The sequence below is a fragment of the Bidens hawaiensis genome, unplaced genomic scaffold (assembly GCF_021521415.1).
Source record: "Bidens hawaiensis isolate Kalapana, Puna unplaced genomic scaffold, B.hawaiensis_p1.1 tig00009686_1, whole genome shotgun sequence".
In the NCBI taxonomy this organism is placed as follows: Eukaryota; Viridiplantae; Streptophyta; class Magnoliopsida; order Asterales; family Asteraceae; genus Bidens; species Bidens hawaiensis.
This window is the reverse complement of record NW_027491726.1, coordinates 460,398-480,124: the sequence shown is the minus strand read 5'-3', so window position 1 is coordinate 480,124 and position 19,727 is coordinate 460,398. Positions and strand designations below refer to the sequence as shown.

Genomic DNA, 19,727 nt, shown 5'->3' with positions numbered 1-19,727 from the left:
ATATATATTATATGATGTTGATTAGATTAAGTAATGGGAATATAGAAGGAAGGGGATGTGGAGGAAGAGTGTGGAGAATACCCGGTGGTGATCGGAGTGCCATTTTTCCCAACAAGCCGGTTTTCCAAGCTCATGAAAAAGAAAATAAACATAATGGCACAGATATATCACCTATATTTATATTTGTAAAAGTTCTAAAACACTCTCCAACTTAACGGAGGTTAACGGTAAAATCTGACGGAATGGCACACCCTGACCTGCCCAGATTTAACAAGGGCTCATCCTTCGCATTTTAGTTTTCAGTGGTCAATCGTGCTCCCGCCGATATTACCTAGGGAGGCAAATGACAATTTTCTCTTTTAAAGAATAATAAAAACAAAATATTTATTTAAATAACTATTAGCTCTATCTAAGTATTTATTATATGAAAAAAGTAAAACTTTTTATTCAGAGGTTGTAGATGCACTAGTAAAAATAACCATGCATATATGAAATAATTATTATATGTATTTGTCAATGTTTATTACTGTGGGACTTGCTTTTGGTGTAAATCAATAGTTTTTCTAGTTTCTATTATGGTTTCTCTATTTGTTTTGTTTGATCTGCCTGGTTGCTAGTTGTATGTTGTTATGCTCATGTGTTGTAAAATTTGTTACAAACTAAGAGAACCAACAAGGCCGGTATCGTCGGGAAATATGGTATGTTAAAGCTGTAATTTTTCTTTTTTGATCAACTGTTTAGTGTTTGTAGTTTGTAATACTTGCAACGTCTGATTTTTAGGAACCCCGTTGTGGTGCTAGTTGGAGAAAGCAGATGAAGAAGATGGAAGTCAGTCAGTCAACACAACAATAAATTCTTGTGTGGAAAGGTAAACCTTACCTTCTTTCATTGGTGAGCGTGTAGGGATGTTATGTTGGAATTTTAGTAATATGGCTTATACATATTCATGTTAATATATTATAGATAAAACCTATTAATTAAGTTTTAGGCTAATAAAAAAACATGGAATAAACTCAAGGGGTGTAGAGTGAATATGCTATTACGATCGACGGTTTTTTTGGATAATATATGCAATTCATGTTGCAACCCAAACACACTGAAAAACACTCAGACGTACAAAGGATTTTGTAAAGCAATGGTTTTTCATCAATTCAATTCAGGTTCTTGTTTTCATCTTCTTGATCTTATCCGATTAAATCAATTGTAAGTGCACAAATGGTTTAATCTGAAAGAGTAATCGATTTCAAGAACATCCTAGTTATTTAATTTCAATTTCAAGTACTTTATCAGATTAGGGTTTGATAAGTTTAGTTTAATTTTCCCTTTAGTTTCAACAAAGATTAAACCATGAACGCATATTTAACCATTTGATTAAGGTTTTGGTTACTATGGATATTGTTGTGGAAATTGTGTAATTAAATAAATTGATTTCAATTTATTGATAATCAAAGAATTAATTGTATCTGAATTGAAAGAATCAAAATATATGGCTGATACAATTTATTATCACCAACTTCACTTTTGTGTTTCTTGAACATCGATAAAGTGGGGTGACATTTGAATTAATTTGTTATTCAGTTGGTATAATTTTACACATTGACTTTTTTATGAAACCAGTAAATCAAGATACTCATAAATATGTTAATGGTTTAAATGACACATTGAAGGCTTTAGAATTAGGTGCTGTTGATAAACTAATAGTTTGGGAGAGTCTTGATATTGTTAGATATAGTTTACGCAATATCGCGACCGGTGAAGTGGTTGTTAAGCATTTGAACAAGGGTCAAGAGGGTGATCAAGAAAGCTTTAGGGGTTTGGAAGTTGTGGAGAAAATGTTGTTGCTTGAATGGTTTGCGAGTAGTTATAAAGGGTTCGGTTGCACGCTTGAGTTTGTTACTGATAAATCGCATGAGGGAAATATGTTTTGTAAAGTCTTTGGTGGAATCGGTGGGATTCTTCGGTATCAGTTGGATATTCGTTTGTTTGATGAGGCGTCTGATGATGACGTGTCTGATGATGAGGTGTCCTATGATGAGGTGCCTGAAGATTCTGATGATGAGGTGTCTGAAGATTCTGATGATGAGGTGTCTGATGATTCTGATGATGAGGTGTCAGAGGATGAGGTGTCTGATGATGAGGTGTCTGAAGATTCTGAATAGCAATCATTGATCACCTACATGCCGGTGCAGGCGAATGAGATTCGCCTAGATTCGCCTGCACCAGGCACGAGTTCTCAAGCTTGATGCTGCTCGCGTTGAGGTACATATATAAACATCTTTTTATCTTTATAAACATAATTATGAAACTAGTCTAATGTTTTGATTTTGTAGGAACTAAAATTGGAGAAAAGTTATGTGAACACAAGCGGTGCTGATCGTGCCCCTATGGAGCCGACTAGTCAAGCTGGATCGGGTTTAGTTCCGTTACAAACAGTTAGTGTGACCAAAGTTGAAGGATGCTTTGCTTAAGCATGTTTTCATGGCTGTCTAAAGGTTTCTTGCAGTGGTTAAGAAGGTTAAACTTAGTTAAACTTTTGCATGTTATGGTTAATAATAATATGATGGACATGTATGACATTTAAGTCTATTGTGTTTGCTTATGTGGATTGGTATCATTGTGTTTCCTTTTTACTGGTTATTTTAAGTTATGATATATAAGATTTTTATGGTTGGTGTTTTTGCACTTGTTTGTTTTTGAGTGGCAATGTACATGGTTTATAATTATAGAAGTTTCTTTGTTATAGTAATATTTGTAAAATAGGGCTGGTAATTTGGACACGATACATGAATATATGACAAGAATCTAGTATTAGGTATGACCTTAACATGTTTCATGTGCTAAACAGGTAGATGCAAGTCAATTTGTTAATTTTAGTGTCTAAACATACCCGTTTACCGGTTTAAGTACCTGATTAGAATTTTTTTTATAAATAATTAAAAAAATATAGCCCTTCAATTCTCCTATCTACCTCTACACATATCCGATTCTCCGGCAGTCTAGCATCCTCGCAGTTGCAGCGGCACCACCGGCCACTAATGGCGCCCTTCTAAACAGTTGGTGAAAAATTATAATTGATTTTGTAGGAAATACTGAGAGATATGCAGTACTTATTTGGTAAAAAAATTTACTCCACAATATCCATATTTGTAATCTGCAAAGAAGTTGCCTTTAACCAAAAGCATTGAATTAATACTTTTGTGTGTCGTGTTCGGATTTTGGATACAGGTACATGATACGATTTCGTGTCTTTTACAGGCATACATGTTTCGTGTTTGTGTCTTATCATGTACGGGTATACACGATATGCCAACACTAGTTTATAATAGTGTTTAGTTTTAACATGGTTTGGTTACATGTAACTTCATATGATGTACATCCTATTATACTAGTGTGTGGGACAAGGTATATGGGCATATATTTAATTCTACAATGGCAGATCAATTTGATTTTGTGGATAACTCAACATACATACATACATAATTGGACGATGGCATAATTTCAAAGTTGAATTAATTTGGAATTCAATGAAATAATTGGATCTAAAGTCTGTTACGTTACATTCAATTTGTTTATTGGCATTAATTTACATTAATTGAATGTGTAGTTTATTAATATTGAATTCGATTGATTGAAACCAAAGAATTAATTCAATTCAGATTCAATCCTTTGAATAAATTGATATTGAGATTAATTGATTTTCACCAATCTCATTTTAATGGTGAATGATGTCACCAGGATGGATATTTGAATGTGAATTAATTTGCCATTCATCACATTAAATTCATTTATTTGAATTTTAATTAATGCAGTGGCTAATTGAAATTGAAATCAATTCAATTCAGATTAAATGGCTAGGGAATCGATTAAGGATATGTCTAGCAAATTTTCAAAACTTGAAAATTTTAAGGGACAAGATTTCAGAAGAATGGAGGAAAAAATGCATTTTCTTCTAACAACTCTGAAAGTTGTGTATGTATAGACCACTCCAATGCCCGAGACATCAGAAGATGAAACTCTGGAACAACAGAGAAGGCGATTGAAAAAGTGGAAAAACGATGATTATATATGTCGTGGACATATATTGAATGGGATGTGTGATGCTCTCTTTGATGTGTATCAAAATGTTGAGTCTGCCAAGGATTTGTGGGATTCTTTAGAAGCCAAATATATGGCAGAAGAAGCATCTAGTAAAAAGTTTCTTGTAAGTAACTTCAACTCTTACAAGATATTGGATAATAGGCCAATTATGGATCAATTTAATGAGTTGCAACACATTTGGTCAATTTGAACAACACAATATGCATATAGGTTCTATGTTTGGGGATGTAGGGCAGTTGTACGCCTTACTGATCCTAAAATAAAGAATCTAGGTGAGAAAAGCATAGATTGCATCTTTATTGGATATGCCAAGAACTCTAAAGCATATAGGTTCTATGTAATAGAACCAAATGATTTAGTGTCCATAAACACTGTCATTGAGTCGAGAGATGCTATCTTTGATGAGGAGAGATTTACCTCAATACCTCGACCTACTGATATGAGTCATCACTCACGAAGTAGGACTAGTGATTATACTGATAATAAAGTAGTTCCTCTTGAGCCTAGAAAAGTACTAGAGCTAGGAAGGTAAAGTCTTTTGAAGATGATTTTCAACTATATTTAGTAGATGGTTCAAAGGATGACATTAATTGTCATTATCAATATTGCTTTAGTGTGAAGGATGATCCAAAGACTTTTGGTGAAGCTATGGCTTCAAGAGATGCAAATTTCTGGAAAGAAGCTGTGCAAGATGAGATTGATTCCATCATGCATAATAAAACATGGAAACTTGCTGATTTGCCTCCAGGTTGTAAACCTTTAGGGTGTAAATGGATTTTCAAGAGGAAAACGAAGGTAGATGTGAGTATAGAGTATAAAGCGCGGCTGGTTATACAAGGATTTAGACAAAAAGAAGGTATAGACTTCTTTGACACTTATGCTCCAGTTGCAAGAATTTCTACCATAAGATTATTATTAGCTCTAGCAGCTATACATAATCAGGTAATTCATCAAATGGATGTCAAAGCTGCTTTCTTAAATGGTGAATTAGATGAAAAAATATATATGAAACAACCCGAAGGATTTGTTATGTCTGGACAAGAGCATAAAGTTTGTAAGCTGGTTAAGTCTCTTTATGGCTTAAAACAAGCTCCTAAACAATGGCATCAAAAATTTGATGAGGTAGTGTTGTCAGATGGTTTTATCCTAAACCAAGCTGGCAAGTGTGTTTATAGCAAATTTGATTCTTCTAGAAAAGGAGTCATAATTTGCTTGTATGTTGATGACATGTTAATCTTTGGCACATATCAAGGACAAGTTGATAAAACTAAAGAGTTTTTGTCATCAAAATTTGCTATGAAAGATATAGGGGAGGCTAAAGTAATTCTTGGAATAAGAATTACCCGAGGCTGAAGTCCTATTGCTCAGTTAGATTATGCTAAGGCGATAGGTTGTTTGATGTATGCTATGGTTAGTACAAGACCAGATATAGCATATGCAGTGGGAAGGTTGAGCAGATATACAAGTAATCCAAGCTTACATCACTGGCAAGCAGTGAATAGATTGTTTAAGTACCTGAAAGGAACCATGAACTATGGTTTGTGTTATTCAGGTTCGCCTTCTATTCTACAAGGGTTTTCGAATGCAAGTTGGATTACTAATTTAGAAGATCATTCATCTACTAGTGGATGGGTATTCCTACTAGGTGGAGGTGCAATTGCTTGGGCTTCTAAAAAGCAAACTTGCATTACAAACTCTACAATGGAGTCAGAGTTTGTAGCATTAGCTTCAGCAGGAAAAAGAAGTTGAATGGTTAAGAAATTTATTATATGAGATTCCATTATGGGCTAAACCTGTACCACCTATTTCAATAAGGTGTGATAGTGCTGCTACACTGGCTAAGGCATATAGTCAAGTGTATAATGGAAAATCTAGACACTTAGGTGTCAGACATAGCATGGTTAGGGAATTAATCATGAATGGAATAATATCTGTTGAGTTTATTAGATCTCAACAAAACATGGCTGATCATTTAACCAAAGGGTTAGGAAGAGATCTCGTAAGTAAATCAGCCATGGGGATGGGTTTGAAGTCCATTTCTTAGTATCTCATGTCAAGATACCCAATTCCCATTTAATACAACATTAAATGCTGAATTCAATGGGAAGGCTTGTCATGAAGATATTGGAACACAACATAATCATCCCAAGGTATGTGTTTAGACTGTAAGATAAAGTAGGTTGAAACATGGTTTCTTAATAGTTCTTTGGTAAATTGCATTTGCAGGTGCAAGATGAGAATTACTTATAGAGTATGAAGTTTAGCTGTTTCAAGAAGCTTGGACTTGGCTTTGATATACTACTTTGAAGGATGGGACATAGGCTAATAAAACAATATGTCAAGTTAGAACCACAGAATTGTAAACTTATGTGTGTATTACCTTCAAGTATTCAAATAAATAGAATAGGTTCAATCATTGCGACACCTTGATATTCGAATATTTGGATCGCGTAATATACTAATGTGAAATTCAATCCGTAGGACATTTCATTTATGCATAAGTTTGATTATGGTGAAGTTTGTTTATGTTGATCATGGATATTACTAAAATGAGGGAGGAATGTTGGAATTTAGTAATATGGCTTATACATATTCATGTTAATATATTATAGATAAAACCTATTAGTTAAGTTTTAGGCTAATAATAAAACATGGAATAAACTCAAGGGGTGTAGAGTGAATATGCTATTATGATCGACAGTTTTTTGGGATAATATATGCAATTCATGTTGCAACCCAAACACACAGAAAAACACTCAGACGTACAAAGGATTTTGTAAAGCATTGGTTCTTCATCAATTCAATTCAGGTTCTTGTTTTCATCTTCTTGATCTTATCCGATTAAATCAATTGTAAGTGCACAAATGATTTAATCTGAAAGAGTAATCGATTTCAAGAACATCCTAGTTATTTAAATTCAATTTCAAGTACTTTATTAGTTTAAGGTTTGATAAGTTTAGTTTAATTTTCCCTTTAGTTTCAACATGTTACGTTTATTATACCTTGAACTTGTATTGTATTTTGGGCCTACTAAAACACTTGTTTTTGCAGGACTGGCGGTGGTCAGGAGTACCATCAGAAGGCTTGCGGAGCAGACTGAGAATTAGATTTGGCGGTTTTGGGTCAATTATGTACCAAGTTTTTATCAGTTTCGAATACATATTGCAAATGGGATTTTGAATCATAATATGGCTGTTTTGATTTCATCATCATTACACATTTTTTAAACATCTTTACATGTCGAACGACAATCTGATAGACAATCTTATATAGGTGAATATCAAAGTTGAAGTCTAGAATAAAATTATTGTTAATTAGATATTTCAAAATTAGTTAGGTGTTTCTAAACAAATTGTGTAAAATACAAAAATTATTATAACAATATATAACGTTAATAAATGAACATAAGCAAATTAGTAGACATCAACGAGCGTTCACGAACCAGAATGAACGAAGCGTTTTGAACCTATAAACAAAATTCCCGTTGAACGTTTGGTTTGTTTACCAGTGATGGCATGCCAGATGTGCAAGCGCTTATGGGGCACGTGCACTTGCCTTACCCGTTGAGTATGTAGGAGTAGCCTAGTAAACCCAAATGTTGCAACACAATGTTTAAACATTTGATCCGTCATAATGTCAACCATAAGTCTTTTCTAAAGATGATATCCACCTAAGTTTTAGCCGTGCTTGTGGTGCGCACATATGATGTATATATGTGTGAACCCTCGGGTGGCAAAAGTGAAATTGCACTAATTTTGACGTTATTTTACTAATCTCGTGAAAATAACGTTAAAAGTGACGGACGGTTAATCAGGCATCATGTAGTGGCGTTGATAGCCGAAAGACAATGGTACATGCACCGATCAGCCGGTGTCCTGATGATTGAGTGCTATGTGCCTTATGTCCAAGGCTTGATGCAAAACTACTATCGAGCCGGGGGTCTCACCGAAAGCAGCCTCTCTATCCTTATAGGGTAGAGGTAAGGCTGTCTACATCTTACCCTCCTCAGACCCTACCATAGCTTTGCTATTGGTGGGATATACTGAGTACGATGATGATGATGATGATGATGATGATGATGATGATGATATCCACCTAAGTTTAGTTGTTTTTCAGGTTTAAAACCCTTAGTAGTTAGCACATGTGTGACATTACATTATAAAGCATGAGTGTTGATTGATGTATAGCTTAGGTGAAGGAGCATCTCCAGATTTACTCATGTAACATTTTTTATAAGGTCAGCAAGTTTGATTTTTTTTTAATTGGAAAGGAGTGTATTGTTTCTAGAGATGATCATTCAAACCGGTTCCTGGAACCGAACCGGTAGACCCGAACCGGAACCGAACCGGTTCCTACCCGTTTTTTGGAACCGGACCCTATCTGATTCAACCCGATGATCCGTGACCGGTTCTTGCGTTTCTGAGTGGGGGCGGGTAGGAACCGGAACCGAACCGGAACCGGTTCCTAACCGGTTCCATCCGGAACCGGTTCCTAACCGGTTCTAGCCGTTGGATCGAGTATAGCCGTTGGAAATCGTTTTTTTGGCCGTTTTTTGACCGTTGGGGTCAAAAATAGCCGTTTTTTGGCTCCCCCAAGCACCCCACTACTAGTATAAATAGGTATTTGGTGTCATGGGTTCATCACAACACTCAAAACGCAAACCCGAACGCAAAAAAATACAAAAAAACGCTATTACAACGTTTTGAGTTCTCTAATCTCTTGTTTTCTCTTATTCTATATTCATATTTGTTGTTATGGCTGCCTCACAATCATCGGTTGGTCAAGGTTCCAACGCCGAACCAAGTTTCGTTCGTATTGTACCTCATAATCGTAATCAAGAGATTTGGTGCAATTGGGATTTGGTTGAATTGAGTGACCATTCATTGAAGGCTCGGTGCAAGTTTTGTGGGGTTTATTTAAACCCACTTTCGAATTCAAATTTGAAGAAACACATCGAAAAACCGTATTGCAAGGCGTTGAAAAAGAACGTTGATTCGCAACAAACGCAAATGGATAGTGAAGGCGGAATATTTACATACCAAATTGATCGAGTTCAAGATCGTATGGCGAAGTTTGTGATTCAAGAAGCTTTGCCGTTTAGCCACTTCGACAACCCTCGCTTAACCGCCATGATTCGAGATACGCTTCAACCACAATACACTCACGTAAGTCGTCATACTCTTAAACGTTATTGTTTAAAATTGTGGAAGAAGGCCAAAGAGGTACTAATTGCATATTTTGAAAATATAAATACGGGAATAAACTTAACTAGTGATGTTTGGTCGGCTCCACATGGTCTACCCGAATCTTATCTTTGTGTCACCGCTTATTGGGTAGACCCGTCATCGTGGGAAATGATGAAACGCACCATTGCTTTCGAACTCTTTGAGTATCCACATATGAGAGATAATTTGTTTGAAATTTTAGATTATGTTATAAAAACTTATAAACTAGAAAATAAAATATTTTCAATGGCATTTGATAACGCGTCGAATAATACATCGGCGGTTGATAAATTAAAATTAAAATATACACCGATTTGCAATGGTGTATTTTTTCACTCAAGGTGTGTTGCACATATCATTAATTTAATCGTGCAAGACGGACTTGCTTCGGATGAGGTTACATCGGTTATAAACGATTTTAGACTAATGATACATGAAGTTTTTAAGAAAAGTAAAAAAAGACAAATGGATTATAGAAAATTTTGTAAAGATACGGGAAGAAAAGCTTTGGGAGCTAATTGGGATGTACCTCATCGATGGAATTCCACTTGCATAATGTTTCAAAGTGCTTTGGAACAAAGAGAAACTTTACAAATGTTTCATTCTAGTCTTGCCGAGAATGATTTGGCAATCCCCTTTTCAAATGAGAAATGGGAAATTATCAATGACTTATTGACTTTTCTTGAAGTTTTTAAAACATCAACTACGAAACTATCGGGAACGTATTATCCGACAAGTCCCTTGGTTCTTTCGGAGTTATTTTTAATGGTTAACAATCTTAAAGAATTTGAATATAAAAGTCCAATGTTTTCAAACATCATATTACCAATGAAGTTTAAATTAAAAAAATACTTTCTTGAATTGCCACCGATTTTTACTTGCGCCGCCGCTTTAAACCCAATGTTAAATGTTACGGGGGTTGAATGTGTGATAGACGAAATTTTTTCAGCCTTAGATATGCATGAAGTTGACCCAAACTTTTCAACAGAGGCAAAAAATTATTTTAACTTGAATTTTAAATTTATGTATGACTTTTATTTAAATAAATATGGGTCAAACATACACATGCCTATGCCGGGGGGGTCTTCATCAAGTTCAAGTGCTACTAGAGTACGAGATCCCATGATTAGCCTTATGAACACCGTTCGCAACGTAACGGCTAAAAAACAAAGGGGTAACACCCCTTCAAGCGAACTAGGAAGGTATAGTGCAAATGATTACTCTACCGGTTTATCCGAAGAGGAATATGGCACTTTTGATGTTTTGGCTTGGTGGAAGGTAAAGGAAACCGAGTTTCCGATTCTTGCCACCATGGCCCGTGATTTACTAACCGTCCAAGCTTCTACGGTAGCTTCGGAATCCGCTTTTTCTCTTAGTGGCAGGGTAATATCGGTGAGAAGAACAAGACTAAATTCGGAGTCGGTGGAGATGTGCATTTGCTTAAAGGATCACTTGGACTCAATCGATCGTATTCAACACGTAACCACTCTCGAAGATGAAACACCACTTGATGTTCGAGTGCACGACGAACAAGAAGGCATTTCTACAAGTAATTCCGAGGAAGAAGTCGCCGCTCAATAATTACGACGAACAAGAAGGCTTTTCTAGAAATAATATGTCACAACTTTATATTTATAAGTTTAATGTTTTGTTAGTTTGTTTTTGAAGATTTTAAAACATGTAACCTTTTTTTTTTGAACTTCTTAAAGTAAATAAAATGAATTTTATGTTAATTGTTTTTTTTATTTTTCATGTTATACAAATACGAATCGTAGTTTAGAATCCAAATCGCAAACGAAAAACGAAAAAAAAAAAAAATTTTACACTGTATACAGGAACCGGTTTAGGAACCGGTAAGAACCGGTTAGATAGGTTAGGGGTCCGAGGGTGGGAGAACCGGTTCGGTTCCCTAACCGTTTCGAGCCTGGAACCGGTTTATAATGGGGTTTTGAATATAGGAACCGGTTAGGAACCGGTTCCGGTTCCTAGTCCCAAACCGTTTTGAACATCTCTAATCGTTTCTGTACCGGTATTTATGAAATTTTTTGCCTACAATACCGGTACCAAGTTTTTAGAAAAATCAGGATCGGTATTGGTTAGGTTACAAGCTCATCCCTAGTTGCAAAGCACATATATAGTATTGACATGTATGTAGCCAGGAAACTAAAAACTTGGAATATTCGATAAATGTGAATTGTTTGAACGTTAAAGCTTGAGATATGTGATGATTGACCACAATAACACATTGTTCTAACAGTACCATAAACTTACCATCAATGCCACAAACTCACAATATTCAAATCATAAAAAACATAAACTAATGTCTTTAGGTTGCAACATGTTATTCTTCATGGGATCAAAATAATGAATCTCATGCAGCCATAGCCTCTGCTTCATCTCCATGATTCCTGGCTCTACCTTTACGGTTCCAAATCGGGGTCGTTTCAATAAGCTTATGAGGAACAAGTCGCCTTTCTCGCCTAGTCAACTTTTTAAAGTTGTTGACTTTCAGTCTAGCAATTTCTGCTTCCTCATCAGGGGTTATTTCTCTTAGTACAACTGTCAGTCTGCATTCAGGTCTCACTTTTACTCCACTTCTTCCTTTTGCATGATACGATACTCGTTTCTTGAAAAACCCCTTGCCGACGAATGCTTCGCCTGTAGTAAATGAAATCATTAACTTAGATCAAAAGATAGTTTTAAGAGTGTAGAAATTAGATTGGGATGAAATGGAATTGAAGTGTAATTATGTTCAAACTGGAAGTTATCTGGTTTAATGTGTATTACCAACAATAAGCCGATCTGCATCAAATCCATGATTGTGTGTTGCATTTGCACGTGCTGAATGGATAACCTGCAGACAGGCCAACATTTGATTAATAAAAAAAATTAATCATCAGGAACCATATTAACAAAAATTAATAACCAAAGTGAACCAAAAGATACAAAAATGAAGAAAATAACATTTTATATGCTTATTTAAGAAAACCAATTAGAAACCATATGTCATTTAAATATGTGATCACCTGGTAGACGGTTTTTGATGCACGTTTTACTGTCAACTGCAACTGCAATAATGCGTCCTCAACACGCATGCCACGGATTAATGTGGCAACCAAGTTCACCTTCTTTGGACTCTGATTTCATCAAGTGTATGAATTGCACAATGTAAAAGTCATTATAGGAAACTAATTAAACCTCAATCAAAATATGAAATCAAAAGAAGTGAACAATGCAGATCAAACAAGAGAGCATTAAACATTAAAACTAGGACTGGCAATTCCTAACAAGACCTGAAACATGACACGAACAAGACACAAAAACAATAAGAGGCTTTGGGTTGTTTCGGGTTGACCTGTTTCATTAAACAAAATGGGTTGGCAAAAGGGGTCGTTTCGGGTTGACCTGTTTTATTAAACAAGTCAACCTGCCAACCTATTTAACCCATTTATTACAACCCTCCAACCCGTTAAGCACATCTACAATTTGATTACAGCCCATCAACACGTCAACCTGTTTGACTCGTTTAAGTAAACGTGTTAAACAGGTCACGGCCGGGTTGCACGATATTAAGCGTGTCCAGGTTTTGTTTAATGTTTAGGACATGAATAAATATGAGTCATGTTAGGGTTTAAAGATTCAACCGCCAACTCAATACAATTGTTATCCTATATAAGACACCTAAATAAAACTCTATATATAATATACAAGTAAATGAGGTCACCACTTGTCACAACTCACAATTCTATTAATTCTGTCCGCGTTTATTTTTCATGCTTCTCTTTGTTCACCAAATAAATAAATTTGTTTCCAGCATCTCTTTCTTAATACCTAAATTTGTATTACTAACTATATGATATATAATTTAATATTTTCCTTATTCAACCCGTGTAGTGTAATACACGGATATTTAGCCTAGTAAAAAATATAAAGGTACTCAAAGCTGGAGTTAATATTATTTCAATTTTATATAATATTTTGGAAGAACTTGGTGGTATTAATCAATGAAAGAAATATGAAGAACCTGTTTAATGTTTTTAAGAATTGCTTGGACTTTTGAAGGTTTCGAGACAGCTTTCTCAGGTTCAGCTTCCCCACTGCCTATAGCCAATGTTGATGTCAAAGGAGACGGACCAGGGGTTGCATCAGTTGAAAGTAACCTTCTTGCACTAGTAAATCCCTGCCACAATAAATGAAAAAAAGTCATTTAATAAAAGATTCAAAGATGACGTATTAGAGAATGAAAATCAGATCAAAAGCATTACCAACTGTTGGAAACAGTGATATAAAGGTCTTGAAACATTAGTAGTTGGGATCCAAAGGCCATGCAAATGTGGTGATAAGCCTGCAAATAAAATAATTTTGGTTATACCCGGTTAAAGTAGTATAAGAATGGCTCAAAAGGGCGAAATAAATTTAAACATATCTTGAAGGGAAAGCCAAATAGGTTGAAAGTCAACCAAAGTGTATCTTATTTACATGTAACCTTTATAATCATCATATTTATAAAAAAAAATTATTTAATAGGGCTGTTCAAACAGCTTGCAGCTTGCTCAAAAAAATCTCACTCAAACTCGGCCCATTTGTAAACGAGCAGGACCCAAGCCAAGGTAAGCTTGGCTCATTGGATCACTTGATATAACCCAAAAATATAACCAAACTTTTAATATATATAAATTATAAATTTTGTAGTTTATTAATTATAAACTATGTGTTTGTTAAAAGTAATATACATATTTTTTAAATGTATCATTGTGTAAAAATACAAAATTTACCTTTTTGAGTTTTTTTCTAAAAATGAACGAGCTGAATCAACGAGCCACACGCTCGCTTGAGCTCAACATTCCAGCCCGAGCCCAACCTGGCTCAGCTCAGCTCGTCTCGTTTACAGCCCTAAATCACCATCAAAATTATATTATCTTCAAAATCATATATGACAAAAAAAACTATTTGTAAAAGAAGTAAACTTCTTTGGGCAAAAAGTTCTGTAGCCAACCCAAGTCCCAACCTAATCCATTTTAATCTGTTTCATAATAAACAAGTTTTCAACCAACCCACCTGCCCAGCCTATTTCCCAAACCCTAATCCTAGAAACAAAAGTCCAATCTAACCATCTAGCAGACATGTAATGTTTTTGACCTTGAGTAGGAGAGAACTTCAATGGAGAAGTGGAAAAGTTGGCATGTGTGTTACAGCTTTTCTCCACTCGTTTTCCAACCTGTCGAAGTATAGACTGTACATGCCGATGCCAGCCCACCATGACTTGTGCTAAAAGGCTGTCTTCCCGAAGAGTTCAAGCAAGATGAGTTTAGATGAGCTACATATAGAGAACAAAAGCATTATGTATTGATGGGATCATGGGAACTTACAAGAAAGTAATAACAAAACCATGTTTGCTGATGATAAAGTCAATAAATATATATACAGCTATTGACAATGTTGAGATGCCAACATATTGCACTAGTCATATGATCAGAGTCTAAAGAAGAAATAGAAAATTAGAAAGATCCTTTTATGAATGATATTAAAGTTTATGGATCACCACAACTATGATATCCCCCTTATTTACATGTAGTTCTGTTGGTGGTTATCAGTCACTTATGTTGACTGCATTTGCACTATAGTTTAATTAAATCAAATTTAGCAACATAGATTAACAGCATAAGCCACAGATAACCAAATATTCACAAGAGCACAGCACATAGCTTAAATTCAAAACAGATACTTTGAAGTGCATATGGCATTCATATAGATGGGCATATATACTGGTTACAACAGTAGTTTCCAGTTATCCTAACATCCAGTGCGGATGATGCAAACACATTATCATCCTACGTTTTCATCATACTGTTTCCTAAAACTCAAGAAGACCAACTGAGTCTCCCAACTGAAAGAACACCAACTGAAAGCACATGTTCAACGGGAATCTTTAAAACAAAGAAAGGAAAAGAATACAAAACCCTGTCATACCGTCACACATGATTGTAAATAACCCGACTAGGAACCGATTAATCGTCAATTAATCCCGACTAAATGCAGAGCAATCCCAGTTAATCCTTATTAATCGCTAGTCCCCATTCCACTGCCCGACTGGCGCCTAGTGATTACTACAACACTGCCGTCACTGTAAGAGAGTCGGGACATTAAAAAGACGGATTCGGCCATGGTTCCTTATATACGCCTAAAAGTGTATATAAACACGAAAGCAAACTAAACCATGCATGTGAACCAACTAACAGCTTTATAATACATTGTAGTAATTCTGAATATTAGCGACCCATTTAACCGTGTTGGTAAAATCTCAAAATCTTATTCAGGCATTTCATCGAACACCTCATGTGCACTATACCCATCACAAGATTTAGCTAAAACCTCAACCCCATCTCACTCCCATCAATCCAATTTCAATTTTAAGCTTTCTAACCACATACATACAAATAACCCTAATTCTAGTCTGTTTTCAGTGATTATATTATACCAATGTAATATCTCTAAACACATATATAACAATCTTTATTCAGAAATCAAAACCCAACAAAATTATATAATAATAAACAGATCGTACACCCACCTGCCGGAAAATATACAGTCGCCGGAGATAATTATGGTGGCGGTGGTTCTAAAAGCGGCGTGCTTTATTATTATTATTATTACTCAGAAAGAAATGATGTTTAGAAATATACATGGTAAGTTAAAGCCCTTTATCTTTCGTTTTTGATACATATATATAACCTTTTAACTTTGAAAAGTTGTTATAACACCCCAAAATCAAGTATATGTTCTTATGTATTTTATCTGTTTTGTACGTGTTTTGTCTCATAATATTACACGGTACACTGTAAGAGTATCTGCAAAGCGGTGTGTGTAAGCCTAAGCTATTTGGGCTGATGTGGTAACCGCATGCTTTATATGCGGTGGTGTGGCATCATGAGTCCTGATCCCTGAGGTACTACTGTCCGTGATTACGTGTGGGTTACATGTGAGAATGATGGATATTTAATATTTTTTACTATTTAACCATTTGGGGCCACATGAAAAGAATGAATTGTGTTGTGGTCAATCTGACACATATTGACATATTGTAAAAAAAGTAGTCGGGTTTTATAAGACTTTTCATATAATTGTTCAGTTAATATTAATTGAATGAAATGCGGAGAATGATGTTATTGCTTTGACAAAAAAACAAAATATTTTAAAGTTCCATTATTTGTTATGTTTATAAGATCAGAGTCATAAAAAGACTAACACGTCATCTAATTTTAACAAAAAAGATGTCATGGCCAAATATCATTAGATATAGGTCAGTGAATTGTAAAATAATTTATGAAATCTTATCAAACAAGCAACAAACTTATTAAAACATAAGAAAAAACAAACTAACATGTCAGTATATGTAAGCCGTGATATATACATGTGTGTCGCGAAAACCGTATTACAAGCACACATAGAGTAAGAGTATGGTCGACGCACAGTGCGATTATGGACTGTGAATTGACTGTAATGGATGCACATAGATTTTATGATCTCTTTTTGTCGTGACTATTTAAACAAGCTCCCCTTTCATACTTTGACTTAACCTCTTGAAAGCTGGAAATGATAATATATATTTTCTTTCTTGAGTACTCTACAATTCAAGACTAAAAGGTTCAACAAAATGAATTGGTGTGATTATGCATTGTAAACAACCATTCCCAACTCCATTTGTATAATTTGTAAGGAGTGATTGTTGCCCAAATACTGAGAAATATAGAGGTGCTCACTACCTATCTTACGTTAACGGGTATACACCCTTCAACGTCATTCTGTCATTCGTCACGTCGACGCTACGTCAGCTTTCCCCCATCATTCAACATCACCCTTCAACCAAGGAAATACACCACTCTTCATCATTCTCCACCATTCTCCATTTTTATTTTTTTTTATTTATATAATATTCAAACATTAATAATTAAATTTAAACTTAAAACATTAGAATAACATTATCAGATAAACTTAAACTAAAAGAAATATCTGGTCTTCATTGTCGAGAAGAGCCGGAAGAGACCATATATGTTCGACCAAGTCCGAACGTAACGCGTCATGTGTATATTGATTTTCCAAAGCCATCGATTATATTTTCCCTTTGTGTTTCGTCAACCGGTTGATATTGGACGTTGTCTTCATCTTCGTTGTACTCGCAAATCGCACGTCCCTCGTCTTCAATAGTCATGTTATGCAAAATACATATTGCATACATCATTCGTCTAATTTTTTTTTGGGTCCATGCTCGTGTCGGGTTGGCCACTATGTGCGCCTTTCTTTTTATGACCCCAAAACATCTTTCAATATCGTTTCTTGCCGCCTCTTGAGTTCCCTTAAATTTCTTTCGTTTTTCATCTTGTGGGCACATGAAGGATTTCAAAAACATGGACCATGAATATCCCGTCACCAAGATAATACACGTGCTTGTATTGGATTCTTGAAACATAAAAACTTGACTCCAGCATCGTTCTTTCTAGTATGTTATTGTAAAACCCCGACTGATGGAGGACCTTGTACTGGCAACACCAAAGAAGGCATGCCAAATCCATAAATCTTGTGAAGCAACTGCTTGCAAGGATATAGTCGAGTGTGCATGATCACCTCGCATGTATTGATCGCGCCAAGCATTTGGGCAGTTTGCCCACTCCCAATGCATACAATCAAACTACAAAGCATCTTGGGAAATCCACATTTTGTTTCATGACATTCATATAATTTTTGAATATCACTCCAAGTCGGGCTACGAAATTTTTTTGCTATATAACTTAATAATATTTTTGGTAAACTTATAAACACTATCGCGTACCATTCTTTCGGACATTTGAAGATACTCGTCTAAAGCATCATGAACTGTGCCATATGTCGGATCGCTGCAGTGCACTTTTGTAGTTGAGTAAAACCTCTTCTCCCTCTCGCATCTGAATGTAACTCAAACCAGGGATCTGTTCTCACTGTATCTTCGACTATTCTTTGAAATAGACGTTTACTCATTCGGAAGCACCTCCTAAAATCTTCGCATGTGTAAGTTGCGCTTTCGGCAAATTAGCCGGCTACCAAACGGTCGTGTGCACCTTTACGATCTCGATTCAACCGAGCTGTTCTTGTGAGATGAGGCAATGTTTGGTCGTCACCAAATAAAACATGTTCGATCGTAAACTCCATTGCATGTAGAAAAAAATATGTATCATCGGACGAAGAAGAATCATTCATTTTGATTTTTTAGGTTGAAATTATATGGTTTTAGTTAAAATATGTAGAAATGGTTTGAGAATGGTTTAATGGATTTTAAAATATAATAAAATCAATTTAAAAAAAAATAAAAAAAATTGGACCGTTGCCAACGGTAAAGAGAGGGCCCACACCAATCACCATTGACATTACCGACCGTCCTCAGGCGGTCAGGTCACACGCGGCCGATTTTTGGGTGGGGCGGTGTTCCGGGAAGACCCCTCGCGTGAGGGGAACCACCTGGGCAGCCATGTCAGACCAGTGAGGTCAATCACTAACCCATACCCCTTAGCCTTAGTGAGACACTGAATGGGTGATCACTACCCGATTCGTGAGACGTATGTAAAGACGACACTATCTTCTTAGTTTGATATTAATGGGTGGATCACTATCCGATTAGTGAGATTTTAACGGGTGATCGCTTTTTATTTTTTCACAACAATATTATGTTCTCTTAAATTCCACAAATACTCTTTCACCAAGTATATTCTTAGCCATGTTTTCATATAAACTATACATAAAGATAAAAAAAAGTGAATATTGGTGTCACAAGAATCTCATTGGTCCACGTGGTAGCACTAGTTGTGCAACATCACCCTAGGTGTTTTTTAAAATATATTTATTATTTTTTGTTTTAGTTATGGTATCGTGGCGAACGTAATCGAAACCAACCTAATTTGCGTCTACTCGTCGCCGCAACACCCGTGTTTTACCCGACCGGATAAACGTTGCTTTAAATAAGCTACAGTTCGTAACGAACATAATCGAAACCGATCCAATTCGCGTCGACCCGCCACCGTAACGTCTGTATTTTACCGACTGAATAAACATCGCTTTATATATGTTATTTAATTATGTATCACATGTTATAAAAGTATTCTGGGATTTACTAATTTAAATTTTGGGTTCAACGTCAAACATACCTAACCGATGCCAACCGAATTCGTGTCGCTTTAATCATAAGTTATAATTGTTTTTTTAATATGTTAATTTTTATTTGTTATAAGTTATATGAGCGTCGCTACTGTTTTCTACATTGACATATAATTTTTTTCAATTTAGTATTGGTATTGTAAGAAAGTTTATGCCAACCGAATTTACGTTAATGTACCGCCCAGCCAAGTTACCTAGTTTTATTGAAAATCAACCAGCCCG

The 19,727-nt window shown here is 35.5% G+C and overlaps 1 protein-coding gene across 1 annotated transcript; it reads right to left on the bottom strand.

The window, feature by feature from the left end:
* Positions 1–11,523: 11,523 nt before the first annotated feature.
* LOC143533412 (uncharacterized) lies at positions 11,524–15,984 on the bottom strand. The gene is made up of 7 exons (XM_077028210.1): positions 15,895–15,984; positions 14,463–14,640; positions 13,589–13,668; positions 13,348–13,503; positions 12,350–12,460; positions 12,111–12,177; positions 11,524–11,981 (listed from the first exon to the last, which is right to left on the bottom strand). The coding sequence occupies exons 2-7, from the start codon at positions 14,581–14,583 to the stop codon at positions 11,695–11,697; spliced, it is 822 nt and encodes a 273-aa protein (XP_076884325.1). The 5' UTR covers positions 14,584–14,640; positions 15,895–15,984; the 3' UTR covers positions 11,524–11,694.
* Between the last annotated feature and the right edge of the window lie 3,743 nt (positions 15,985–19,727).

Coding starts and splice junctions, on each gene's coding strand:
- LOC143533412 (XM_077028210.1), bottom strand. CDS start 14,583: ATGGTGGGCTGGCATCGGCATGTACAGTCTATACTTCGACAGGTTGGA. Junction 13,669..14,462: donor GAAGTTCTCTCCTACTCAAG/GTCAAAAACATT, acceptor TTTTATTTGCAG/GCTTATCACCACATTTGCAT. Junction 11,982..12,110: donor TGCAGATCGGCTTATTGTTG/GTAATACACATT, acceptor CATTTACTACAG/GCGAAGCATTCGTCGGCAAG.